Genomic DNA, 13520 nt, shown 5'->3' on the forward strand with positions numbered 1-13520 from the left:
GTTTCCGCACTGGGACGGGCGCCCAGCATCCTCTACGGACTAGGAGAAATAGATCTACCAGTAGGTTTAAAATCTTATTTTCTCTTACGTCCTAGAGGATGCTGGGGACTCCGTAAGGACCATGGGGTTTTACCAAAGCATCCAATCGGGCGGGAGAATGCGTATGACTCTGCAGCACCGACTGAGCAAACGCTAGGTCCTCATCAGCCAGGGTATCAAACTTGTAGAATTTAGCAAAAGTGTTTGACCCCGACCAAGTCGCCGCTTGGCAAAGTTGTAATGCCGAGACGCCTCAGGCAGCCGCCCAAGAAGAGCCCACCTTCCTAGTGGAATGGGTCTTAACCGAATTTGGTACCGGCAATCCAACCGTAGAGTGAGCCTGCTGAATCGTATTACAGATCCAGCGAGCAATAGTCAGCTTCGAAGCAGGTGCGCCAATCTTATTGGCCGCATACAGGACAAACAGGGCCTCTGTTTTCCTAATTCTAGCCGTCCTGGCTACATAAATCTTTAAGGCCCTGACTACGTCCAGGGATCTGGAGTCCTCCAGGTCCCTTGTAGCCACAGGCACCACAATAGGTTGATTCACATGGAATGAAGAAACCACCTTAGGCAAAAATTGCGGACGTGTCCTCAATTCAGCTCGATCCACATGAAAAATCAAGTAGGGGCTTTTGTGTGACAAAGCCACCAATTCTGATACTCACCTTGCCGATGCCAAGGCCAACAACATGACCACCTTCCAAGTAAGAAATTTCAACTCAACCTTGTTAAGTGGTTCAAACCAGTGTGATTTTCGGAACTGCAACACCACGTTGAGGTCCCATGGTGCCACTGGAGGCACAAAAAAGGGGCTGGATGTGCAGCACTCCCTTTACAAACGTCTGGACTTCTGGAAGAGAAGCCAATTCCTTCTGAAAGAAAATCGAGAGGGCCGAAATCTGAACCTTAACAGAGCCTAATTTCAGGCCCATATCCACTCCTGTTTGTAGGAAGTGGAGAAAACGACCCAGATGAAAATCTTCCGTAGGTGCATTCTTGGACTCACACCAAGACACATACTTTCGCCAGATACGGTGATAATGATTAACCGTCACCTCCTTCCTAGCCTTTATTAAAGTAGGGATGACCTCTTCCGGAATCCCCTTTTTTGTTAGGATTCTGCGTTCAACCGCCATGCTGTCAAACGTAACCGCGGTAAGTCTTGAAATACACAGGGCCCCTGTTGCAACAGGTCTTCCCTCAGCGGAAGAGGCCAGGGATCTCCTGTGAGCATCTCTTGTAGATCTGAGTACCAGGCCCTTCGAGGCCAGTCTGGGACAACGGGTATCATCTGTACTCTTCTTCGTCTTATGATCCTCAACACCTTTGTGATGAGAGGAAGAGGAGGAAACACGTAGACCAATTTGAACATCCACGGTGTTATCAGAGCGTCTACTGCTACTGCCTGAGGGTCCCGAGACTTGGCACAATACCTCTGAAGTTTTTTTGTTGAGGCGTGGCGCCATCATGTCTATTTGAGGAGTTCCCCAAAGACGTATTATGTCTGCAAAGACTTCTTGATGAAGTCCCCACTCTCCTGGATGGAGAAGACAGCCGACAGAGCGCTCACGTGATTTTCCACACAGCAAAGAATCCTGGTGGCTTCCGCCATCGCGACTCTGCTTCTTGTCCCGCCTTGGCGGTTCACATGAGCCACTGCTGTGACATTGTCTGACTGAATCAGAACCGGTAGGTTTCGAAGAAGACTCTCCGCTTGTCGAAGGCCGCTGTATATGGCCCTGAGTTCCAACACATTGATGTGTAGACATGACTCCTGGTCTGACCAAAGTCCCTGAAAATTTATTCCTTGTGTGACTGCTACCCATCCTCGGAGGCTCACGTCCGTGGTAACCAGGATCCAATCCTAAATTCTGAATCTGTGACCTTCCAGTAGGTGAGCACTTTGCAACCACCACAGGAGAGACACCTTGGCCCCTGGGGACAGAGTAATTTTTCGATGTAAGTGTAGATGGGACCCGGACCACTTGTCCAGAAGGTCCCATTGAAAAGTCCTTGCATGGAACCTTCTGAATGGGATGGCCTCGTAGGCCGCCACCATCTTTCCCAGAACTCGAATGCACTGGTGAATAGTGATGAGCGGGTTCGGTTTCTCGGAAACCGAACCCCCCCGAACTTCACGCTTTTTACACAGGTCCGAGGCAGACTCGGATCTTCCCGCCTTTCTCGGTTAACCCGAGCGCGCCCAAACGTCATCATCCCGCTGTCGGATTCTCGCGAGACTCGGATTCTATATAAGGAGCCGCGCGTCGCCGCCATTTTCACACGTGCATTGAGATTGATAGGGAGAGGACGTGGCTGGCGTCCTCTCCGTTTAGATAGAGAGTGAGACACTTGATTTACTGGAGCATTAGGAGTACTCAGAGAGTGCAGAGTTTTGCTGATAGTTATACTAGTGACCACCAGTTTTATTTATTATTTAATATAATCCGTTCTCTGCCTGAAAAAAAACGATACACAGTCACATACCATATCTGTGCTCAGCCTCAGTGTGCTGCATGATAATATCATCTATGTATATCTGACTGTGCTGAGTAGTGCTCACTGCTCACACAGCTTAATTGTGGGGGAGACTGGGGAGCAGTTATAGCAGGAGTACATATTTAACAGTGCACACTTTTGCTGCCAGAGTGCCAGTGTGCCTGACCAGCAGTGACCACCAGTATATTGTTTGCCTGAAAAAGTTAAACACTCGTGTGGTGTTTTTTAAAATTTATTCTATAAACGCATTCTGCTGACAGTGTCCAGCAGGTCCGTCATTCATTATATTTCTATCTTCTTCATACTAGTAGTTTAGGAGTCTGCAGTGCTGACAGTGTCCAGCAGGTCCGTCATTATATAATATATACCTGTCCTGCAGTAGTGATATATATATATTTTTTATATCATTATCATCCAGTCTATACTAGCAGACGCAGTACGGTAGTCCACGGCTGTAGCTACCTCTGTGTCGGCAGTCGCTCGTCCATAATTGTATACCTACCTGTGGTATTTTTTTTTTCTATCTTCTTCATACTAGTAGTTTAGGAGTCTGCAGTGCTGACAGTGTCCAGCAGTTCCGTCATTATACAATATATACCTGTCCTGCAGTAGTGATATATATATATTTTTTATATCATTATCATCCAGTCTATACTAGCAGACGCAGTACGGTAGTCCAAGGCTGTAGCTACCTCTGTGTCGGCAGTCGCTCGTCCATAATTGTATACCTACCTGCGGTGGGTTTTTTTTTCTATCTTCTTCATACTAGTAGTTTAGGAGTCTGCAGTGCTGACATTGTCCAGCAGGTCCGTCATTATATAATATATACCTGTCCTGCAGTAGTGATATATATTTTTTAGATCATTATCATCCAGTCTATACTAGCAGACGCAGTACGGTAGTCCACGGCTGTAGCTACCTCTGTGTCGGCAGTCGCTCGTCCATAATTGTATACCTACCTGTGGTGGTTTTTTTTTTCTATCTTCTTCATACTAGTAGTTTAGGAGTCTGCAGTGCTGACAGTGTCCAGCAGGTCCGTCATTATACAATATATACCTGTCCTGCAGTAATGATATATATATATTTTTTATATCATTATCATCCAGTCTATACTAGCAGACGCAATACGGTAGTCCACGGCTGTAGCTACCTCTGTGTCGGCAGTCGCTCGTCATCCATAAGTATACTAGTATCCATCCATCTCCATTGTTTACCTGAGGTGCCTTTTAGTTGTGCCTATTAAAATATGGAGAACAAAAATGTTGAGGTTCCAAAAATAGGGAAAGATCAAGATCCACTTCCACCTCGTGCTGAAGCTGCTGCCACTAGTCATGGCCGAGACGATGAAATGCCATCAACGTCGTCTGCCAAGGCCGATGCCCAATGTCATAGTACAGAGCATGTAAAATCCAAAACACCAAATATCAGTAAAAAAAGGACTCAAAAATCTAAAATAAAATCGTCGGAGGAGAAGCGTAAACTTGCCAATATGCCATTTACCACACGGAGTGGCAAGGAACGGCTGAGGCCCTGGCCTATGTTCATGGCTAGTGGTTCAGCTTCACATGAGGATGGAAGCACTCAGCCTCTCGCTAGAAAAATGAAAAGACTTAAGCTGGCAAAAGCACAGCAAAGAACTGTGCGTTCTTCGAAATCACAATCCACAAGGAGAGTCCAATTGTGTCGGTTGCGATGCCTGACCTTCCCAACACTGGACATGAAGAGCATGCGCCTTCCACCATTTGCACGCCCCCTGCAAGTGCAGGAAGGAGCACCCGCAGTCCAGTTCCTGATAGTCAGATTGAAGATGTCAGTGTTGAAGTACACCAGGATGAGGAGGATATGGGTGTTGCTGGCGCTGGGGAGGAAATTGACCAGGAGGATTCTGATGGTGAGGTGGTTTGTTTAAGTCAGGCACCCGGGGAGACACCTGTTGTCCGTGGGAGGAATATGGCCATTGACATGCCTGGTGAAAATACCAAAAAAATCAGCTCTTCAGTGTGGAAGTATTTCAACAGAAATGCGGACAACATTTGTCAAGCCGTGTGTTGCCTTTGTCAAGCTGTAATAAGTAGGGGTAAGGACGTTAACCACCTCGGAACATCCTCCCTTATACGTCACCTGCAGCGCATTCATCATAAGTCAGTGACAAGTTCAAAAACTGTGGGCGACAGCGGAAGCAGTCCACTGACCAGTAAATCCCTTCCTCTTGTAACCAAGCTCATGCAAACCACCCCACCAACTCCCTCAGTGTCAATTTCCTCCTTCCCCAGGAATGCCAATAGTCCTGCAGGCCATGTCACTGGCAATTCTAACGAGTCCTCTCCTGCCTGGGATTCCTCCGATGCATCCTTGCGTATAACGCCTACTGCTGCTGGCGCTGCTGTTGTTGCTGCTGGGAGTCGATGGTCATCCCAGAGGGGAAGTCGTAAGACCAGTTTTACTACTTCCACCAAGCAATTGACTGTCCAACAGTCCTTTGCGAGGAAGATGAAATATCACAGCAGTCATCCTGCTGCAAAGCGGATAACTGAGGCCTTGGCATCCTGGGCGGTGAGAAACGTGGTTCCGGTATCCATCATTACTGCAGAGCCATCTATAGACTTGTTGGAGGTACTGTGTCCCCGGTACCAAATACCATCTAGGTTCCATTTCTCTAGGCAGGCGATACCGAAAATGTACACAGACCTCAGAAAAGACTCACCAGTGTCCTAAAAAATGCAGTTGTACCCAATGTCCACTTAACCACGGACATGTGGACAAGTGGAGCAGGGCAGACTCAGGACTATATGACTGTGACAGCCCACTGGGTAGATGTATTGACTCCCGCCGCAAGAACAGCAGTGGCGGCACCAGTAGCAGCATCTCGCAAACGCCAACTCTTTCCTAGGCAGGCTACGCTTTGTATCACCGCTTTCCAGAATACGCACACAGCTGAAAACCTCTTACGGCAACTGAGGAAGATCATCGCAGAATGGCTTACCCCAATTGGACTCTCCTGTGGATTTGTGGCATCGGACAACGCCAGCAATATTGTGTGTGCATTAAATCTGGGAAAATTCCAGCACGTCCCATGTTTTGCACATACCTTGAATTTGGTGGTGCAGAATTATTAAAAAAAACGACAGGGGCGTGCAAGAGATGCTGTCGGTGGCCAGAAGAATTGCGGCACACTTTCGGCGTACAGGCACCACGTACAGAAGACTGGAGCACCACCAAAAACGCCTGAACCTGCCCTGCCATCATCTGAAGCAAGAAGTGGTAACGAGGTGGAATTCAACCCTCTATATGCTTCAGAGGTTGGAGGAGCAGCAAAAGGCCATTCAAGCCTATACAACTGAGCACGATATAGGAGGTGGAATGCACCTGTCTCAAGCGCAGTGGAGAATGATTTCAACGTTGTGCAAGGTTCTGCAATCTTTTGAACTTGCCACACGTGAAGTCAGTTCAGACACTGCCAGCCTGAGTCAGGTCATTCCCCTCATCAGGCTTTTGCAGAAGAAGCTGGAGACATTGAAGGAGGAGCTAACACAGAGCGATTCCGCTAGGCATGGGGGACTTTTGGATGGAGCCCTTAATTCGCTTAACAAGGATTCACGGGTGGTCAATCTGTTGAAATCAGAGCACTACATTTTGGCCACCGTGCTCGATCCTAGATTTAAAACCTACCTTGGATCTCTCTTTCCAGCAGTCTGCTGGGGTTCAAAGAACTGCTGGTGAGAAAATTGTCAAGTCAAGCGGAACGCGACCTGTCAACATCTCCTCCTTCACATTCTCCCGCAACTGGGGGTGCGAGGAAAAGGCTCAGAATTCCGAGCCCACCCGCTGGCGGTGATGCAGGGCAGTCTGGAGCGACTGCTGATGCTGACATCTGGTCCGGACTGAAGGACCTGACAACGATTACGGACATGTCGTCTACTGTCACTGCATATGATTCTCTCCCCATTGAAAGAATGGTGGAGGATTATATGAGTGACCGCATCCAAGTAGGCACGTCACACAGTCCGTACTTATACTGGCAGGAAAAAGAGGCAATTTGGAGGCCCTTGCACAAACTGGCTTTATTCTACCTAAGTTGCCCTCCCACAAGTGTGTACTCCGAAAGAGTGTTTAGTGCCGCCGCTCACCTTGTCAGCAATCGGCGTACGAGGTTACATCCAGAAAATGTGGAGAAGATGATGTTCATTAAAATGAATTATAATCAATTCCTCCGTGGAGACATTCACCAGCAGCAATTGCCTCCACAAAGTACACAGGGAGCTGAGATTGTGGATTCCAGTGGGAACGAATTGATAATCTGTGAGGAGGGGGATGTACACGGTGATATATCGGAGGATGATGATGAGGTGGACATCTTGCCTCTGTAGAGCCAGTTTGTGCAAGGAGAGATTAATTGCTTCTTTTTTGGTGGCGGTCCAAACCAACCCGTCATTTCAGTCACAGTCGTGTGGCAGACCCTGTCACTGAAATGATGGGTTGGTTAAAGTGTGCATGTCCTGTTTATACAACATAAGGGTGGGTGGGAGGGCCCAAGGTCAATTCCATCTTGCACCTCTTTTTTCTTTCATTTTTCTTTGCGTCATGTGCTGTTTGGGGAGTAGTTTTTGGAAGGGCCATCCTGCGTGACACTGCAGTGCCACTCCTAGATGGGCCAGGTGTTTGTGTCGGCCACTTGGGTCGCTTATCTTAGTCACACAGCTACTTCATTGCGCCTCTTCCACAAAGAGGGTTGAGCAGTAACCTCTTCCTTGCTGGTTCATGGGAACCCTGATTATCACTTGCTGTATACACAGCGTTTGAATTGCAGCTAACACTACATCCTGTTCTGACGTGGAAACTGGTAGGGCCGACTTGAAAAATCGGCGCGGGGGCACCTCTTCGAATTCCAGTTTGTAACCCTGGGAAACCCAGGGATTCAGGTCTGAGCTGACCCAGACCTGGCTGAAAAGTCGAAGACGTGCGCCCACCAGTGCGGACTCCCCCAGGGGAGTCCCGGCGCCATGCTGTGGGTTTTGGAGTAGCAGGGGAGGACTTTTGTTGCTGGGCGCCTGCCGAAGCAGGTGCTCTTTTACCTCTGCCCTTACCTCTGGCAAGGAAGGAGGATCCCCGACCTCTTCTGGACTTGTGCGACCGAAAAGACTGCATCTGATTGGGTGGCATTTTCTTTTGCTGTTGGGGAATATATGGTAAAAAATTTGATTTACCTGCTGTAGCTGTGTAAACCAGGTCCGTCAACCCATCCCCAAACAATACATCACCCTTACAGGGTAGTACTTCCATATGCTTTTTGGAATCCGCATCACCCATTCATTGGCGAGTCCATAAGGATCTTCTCGCTGAGATCGACATGGCATTGGCCCTAGAAGCCAGCAATCCAATGTCTCTTTGAGCATCCCTCATAAATAAGACTGCGTCTTTTATATGGGCTAGAGTTAAGAATATAGTATCCTTATCCATATTTTCAAAATTATCTGTCAGCTCATCTGCCCAAGCTGCAACTGCGCTGCACACCCATGCCGACGCAATCGTCGGTTGTAGTACAGCACCCGTATGAGAATAAATACACTTTAAGGTAGTTTCTTGCCTGCGATCTGCAGGGTCCTTAAGGGTAGCTGTGTCAGGAGACGGTAGCGCCACCTTCTTGGAAAAGCGCGTCAGGGCCTTGTCCACAGTGGGAGGTGATTCCCAAATCTCCCTGTCCTGTTTAGGGAAGGGGTATGCCATATAAATTCTTTTGGGGATCTGGGGCCTCTTCTCCGGAGTCTCCCTAGCTTTTATAAATAATTCATATAATTCATGAGATGTGGGAAAATTAATAATCTGTTTCTTTTCCTTAAACATGTGTACCCTTGTGTCGGGGACCGAGGGTTCATCCTCAATATGCAAGACATCCCTAATAGCCACAATCATACACTGAATGGTTTTAGTCACCCTAGGGTGCAATTTTACTTTGTCATAGTCGACACTGGAATCAGAGTCTGTGTCGGTAGTAGTATCTTGTGTCAAGGGACGTTTTTGAGACCCCGACGGGCCCGCTGAATCGGTCCAATCCGAGGATTGACCCCCTGATGTTCCCCTTAATTCAGCCTTATCAAGCCTTTCATGTAAAGATGTCACACTTGCATTTAACCTATGCCACATGCTCATCCAATCCTGAGTCGGCACCAGCGACCGGGACACACCACTCATTTGCTCCACCTCCTCCTTGGAGAAGCCTTCCGCTTCAGACATGTCGACAAACACTTACAGACACCCCACACACACAGGGAGTTACCTATAAGGGGATAAAACCCCAACCAGGCCCTTAGGGGAGACAGAGAGAGAGAATGCCAGCAGACACCCAGCGCCCAAACACTGGAATATATGACCAGATAGCGCTTTTATATATTTTTAATGTTAATCTCCACTCACTGCGTCGCCAATGTGCCCCCCTCCTCTTTTTTCCAGCCTGTGAAGCTCAGCAGGGGAGAGAACAGGGAGCCAGCGTTTTCTCATGCAGCCTCTGTGGAGAAAATGGCGCTGGTTAGTGCCGAGGATCAAGCCCCGCCCACCCAACGGCCGGCTTCGGTCCCCTCATGATATTGTAAGAAAATGGCGGGGGTACGTGGATTTACTGTCCCACAGCCTAATCCAACATATTTATGCCCAAATTGAGGTTTATTGCTGCCCAGGCCCCCCCCCCCCCCTGCGCCCTGTACCCTACAGTGCCTCTTGTGTGTGTGTGACAGGGAGCAATGGCGCGCAGCTTACCACTGCGCGCTTACCTCATGAAGATCTGATGTCTTCTGCCGCCTGAAGTCTTTTCCTCAATACTCACCCGGCTTCTATCTTCGGCATCTGTGAGCAGTACGGCGGCACGGCTCCGGGACGAACCCCAGGTGAGACCTGTGTTCCGACTCCCTCTGGAGCTAATGGTAGCCTAGAAGCAGTGCCCAACCTTACAAGCCAGCTCTGCTTCTCTCTCCTCAGTCCCACGATGCAGGGAGCCTGTTGCCAACAGGACTCCCTGAAAATAAAAAACCTAACAAAATTCTTTAAAACAGCAAACTCTTAAGAGCTCACTGCTTTGTACCCTTTCTCCTCTGGGCACAGAATCTAACTGAGGTCTGGAGGAGGGGCATAGAGGGAGGAGCCAGTGCACACCCATAGTCAAAGTTCTTTTAGGTGCCCTATCTCCTGCGGAGCCCGTTTATACCCCATGGTCCTTACGGAGTCCCCAGCATCCTCTAGGACGTAAGAGAAAATATGTATGTATATATATATATATATATATAATATATGCAAAGACATTATTTTTAAGTCTTAAACAGAAATGGGAACTTCCTCTGTGATAAAAGTGCCAGTAAAGGAGATAGAGATGAAAGGGTACAATTTCCGATGAACCGAACCCCCCCGAACTTCTCAATCCAAACGGGCTCCGAGTCCGGCTCGGGACTTCCCGCCTTCCTCGGATCCCAAAACAAGAAAAAATGTCATCTTCCTGCTGTTGGATTCTCACGGGTTTTGGATTCTATATAAGTCCCGGTGATCGGTGCCACCTTCACTATGGCTTTAGATGTTGTACAGCACGGATGTGTCCATACTGTCTGCTGCTGTGGCCTCACATTTAGGGCTGCTGTGACATCTAAGGGGCTGCTGTGACATCTTTCTAAGGGGCTGCTGTGACAGCTAAGGGGCTGCTGTGTACTCACATTTAGGGGCTGCTGTACCCTCATACAAGGGCTGCTGTGTTCTGCAAGGGCTGCTCTGTTTGTCAACAGGGTGCTCTGTCAATTGGGTACGCTCTGTCAGTCCATCCAGGGGCTTTGCCCCAGTGTTAAAAAAAAATAAAAATGTAATTCTATTTTGTGCTTTACCGCAGTCAGTATACATCCAGAGGCTGCTGCTTTGTCCATCCATCAAGGGGCTGCTCCATCCATGAAGGGGTTCTCTGTCCGTCAATCCAGGGGCTCTGCCACAGTGTTAAAAAATAAATATATATATATATATATATATATATATATTTAATTCTATTTTGTGCTGTACCCCAGTATACATCCAGAGGCTGCTGCTGCGTCCGTCAATCCAGGGGCTCTGCCCCAGTGTTATAAAAATATACACTTCTATTTTGTGCTTTACCCCAGTATAAAGCCAGAGACTGCTGCTGTTGGTCCATCAAGGGGCTGCTCCATCCATTAAGGGGTGCTCTGTCCATCCATCCAGGGGCTTTGCCCCAGTGTTTAAAAAAATAAAAAATAAATATATTTAATTCTATTTTGTGCTGTACCCCAGTACAGAGGCTGTTGCTGTGTCTGTTCATCCAGGGTCTCCTCCCCAGTGTAAAATGAAAATAATAAAAGCTAAAAACAAAAATCCTAAAATTATAATGCTAAAACACTATATCTATTTTTTGTTTGTACTGTACCCCAGTGTACTATACAATTTTTATTCTATTTTCATAAGTACTGTGGCACTGCCGGTCAGACCGCAGTATATTATTTCCTACTCATAAATGCATTGAGAAATGCTGTCTGTGTAGTCAACCGAAGTGTGTAATTATTATATATATTTCTGATTAATTTGTGACACTGTAACCACCAGTGTGTGATATAAAAAATAATAATACATATTTTTGACTCATTTGTGCAACACTGTAACCGCAGTGTGTGCTATAAAAAAATTATATATATATATTTTGATTTTAATTAATATTTTGTGCTGTTATTCTAGTATACATCCAGGAACTGCAGCTGCTCCGTCCATCTAGGGGTGTTCAGTCAGTCCACCCAAAATAAAAGACATCTTTTTAAAAAAAAATTGTGCTATATCCTTCCAGAATACATCCAGGCGTTCTCCGTCCATTTCAGGATGTGGTGTCCATAGCTCATATTCTTATGTTATAACTTATTGTCTTATTTTCATAATTCTTCTTATCATCACATTGTGATTATTTCAAATTAATATTATTAATAATAATTATTATAAATTAGCTAAACTGAAATTAAATGAATATAAATAAGCTCTCCTTATTTATATACTGAACTTTCTGTATATCAAAGATATATCTTTTAGTAAATGAAGAACCCTATATAAATAAAATAAATTCAATTCAAATAAATTAAAATTAAAATAAATGAAATAAAATAAAATAAATCTATAATAAACGTTTTCATTCTTCTTTGCCTTAATCATCTTTTTGTGAACTGAAATCTTAAGCCTTGCCTAATGCATATTTTTTTTTAAATACATTATTTTTTAAAAATATTTTGTCCTCCTAGTATATACATCCAAGGGCTGCTGCTCCTCCGTCCAACTACCTCAGTGCAACCTTTTGGCCTAAACTGGATAAAAACAATATTGTGAGGTGTGAGGTGTTCAGAATAGTCTGGAAATGAGTGTAAATTAATGTTATTGAGGTTAATAATACTGTAGGAACAAAAACACCCACAAATTCTGCTATTATAGCTGTATTTATGATTTTTTTATCCAAAAAAATAGAGATCTAAAACCAAAAACCACAAGGGCGGTTTTGGCAAAACCAATACAGATCCAAAACACGAAGGAGATACCGATCCAAAACCAAAACACAAAACCTGAAAAATGGCCCGGCGCATATCCCTAAAAGGAAGACAGAAAGAAGAGAAAGGATGTAGATGTTTAAAATTAGAACAGAAAGAAGATATGTGCTTACCTGGAATAAGCTTATCATGGCAACAGTCATACAGCATCCCAAGGGAGAAGGGGCGTCCCAGAGCCGGTATTTCTATGGTCATTGTTTTTTTTGTCTGATGACATCGCACAGGTTCTAAATTTTTGGTTTGATTAAGTGTTGGATCCATGGCCAGGTGAATAGGCTAGGCACCTGTAATGTAAGTCCACATTCATTAGGTGCACATAAACCGATTATCTGTAATATTAGAAAAGATACACAATAAAGACATAATGTTTGGTCATATCATGTGATCTAATCTTGGTGAACTGCACATTACATTATGGAATATTAATAATAGTGATTGGGATAGTGTTGTGGACTCTTTAGTATAGTTGCTCAGACTTTTGTGAATAGGAATAAATTTCACCAAATTTCACACAATGTCTTCCTATTAAAATCATTACCCTTTTTAATTCTAAGCTTAATCATGTTGAGAAGCGGTGGCTCGCAAAAAGCCACTGCTTAGTAAATGTACCCCACATACTGCATTGTGTGAGAGACAGCAATCTCGGTAAATGGAGGTCTTGAAACTAAACCTAATCAAATCATATAATAAATAGAATATTGGTAACATCTGTGCACATGGAACAGCAAATAGGTCAAGAACCCTTTTTGGGGCATTCCCATTACTATGTTTCTCACTATAATCATCATGTGTTGCCATCACTATTTTTCTCCCTATTATAAAGTACTGCCATCACTATGTTTCTCCCAATCATCATAATGTACTTCAATCAATATGTTCCTCCCTATCATCATCATCATGATCATGTATTGCCATCAGTGTAATCCCCATATTATCATCATGTACTGCCATCACTATGTTCCCATATCATCATCATGTACTGCCATTGCTATGTTTCTCGCTATCATCATTATCATCATGTACTTCCATGAGTGTGTTACCCATAACATCATCATTTACTGTCATCACTATGTATATCATCATCATGTACTGCCATCTCTATGTTTCTCCCTATCATCATGTACTGCCATCAGTGTGTTTCCCATATCATTATCATGTACTGCCATCACTGTTTCTCCTTATCATCATCATGTACTGCCATCAGTGTGTTTCCCATATCATCATCATGTACTGCCATCGCTATGTATATCATCATCATGTACTGCCATCGCTATGTATATCATCATCATGTACTGCCATCGCTATGTATATCATCATCATGTACTGCCATCGCTATGTATATCATCATCATGTACTGCCATCGCTATGTATATCATCATCATGTACTGCCATCGCTATGTATATCATCATCATGTACTGCCA

At 45.3% G+C, this 13520-nt stretch overlaps 1 protein-coding gene across 1 annotated transcript in view; it reads right to left on the bottom strand.

The window, feature by feature from the left end:
* LOC135057170 (uncharacterized) overlaps positions 1 to 12377 on the bottom strand; it is a 76468-nt gene extending 64091 nt beyond the window's left edge. Inside the window, exon 1 of the mRNA XM_063963069.1 lies at positions 12212 to 12377. Coding sequence (XP_063819139.1) covers positions 12212 to 12359 — 148 coding nt within the window. The 5' untranslated portion in view covers positions 12360 to 12377. The remainder of the gene's footprint in view (positions 1 to 12211) is intronic.
* Between the last annotated feature and the right edge of the window lie 1143 nt (positions 12378 to 13520).

The sequence above is a fragment of the Pseudophryne corroboree genome, chromosome 3 (assembly GCF_028390025.1).
Source record: "Pseudophryne corroboree isolate aPseCor3 chromosome 3, aPseCor3.hap2, whole genome shotgun sequence".
Classification (NCBI taxonomy): domain Eukaryota; kingdom Metazoa; phylum Chordata; class Amphibia; order Anura; family Myobatrachidae; genus Pseudophryne; species Pseudophryne corroboree.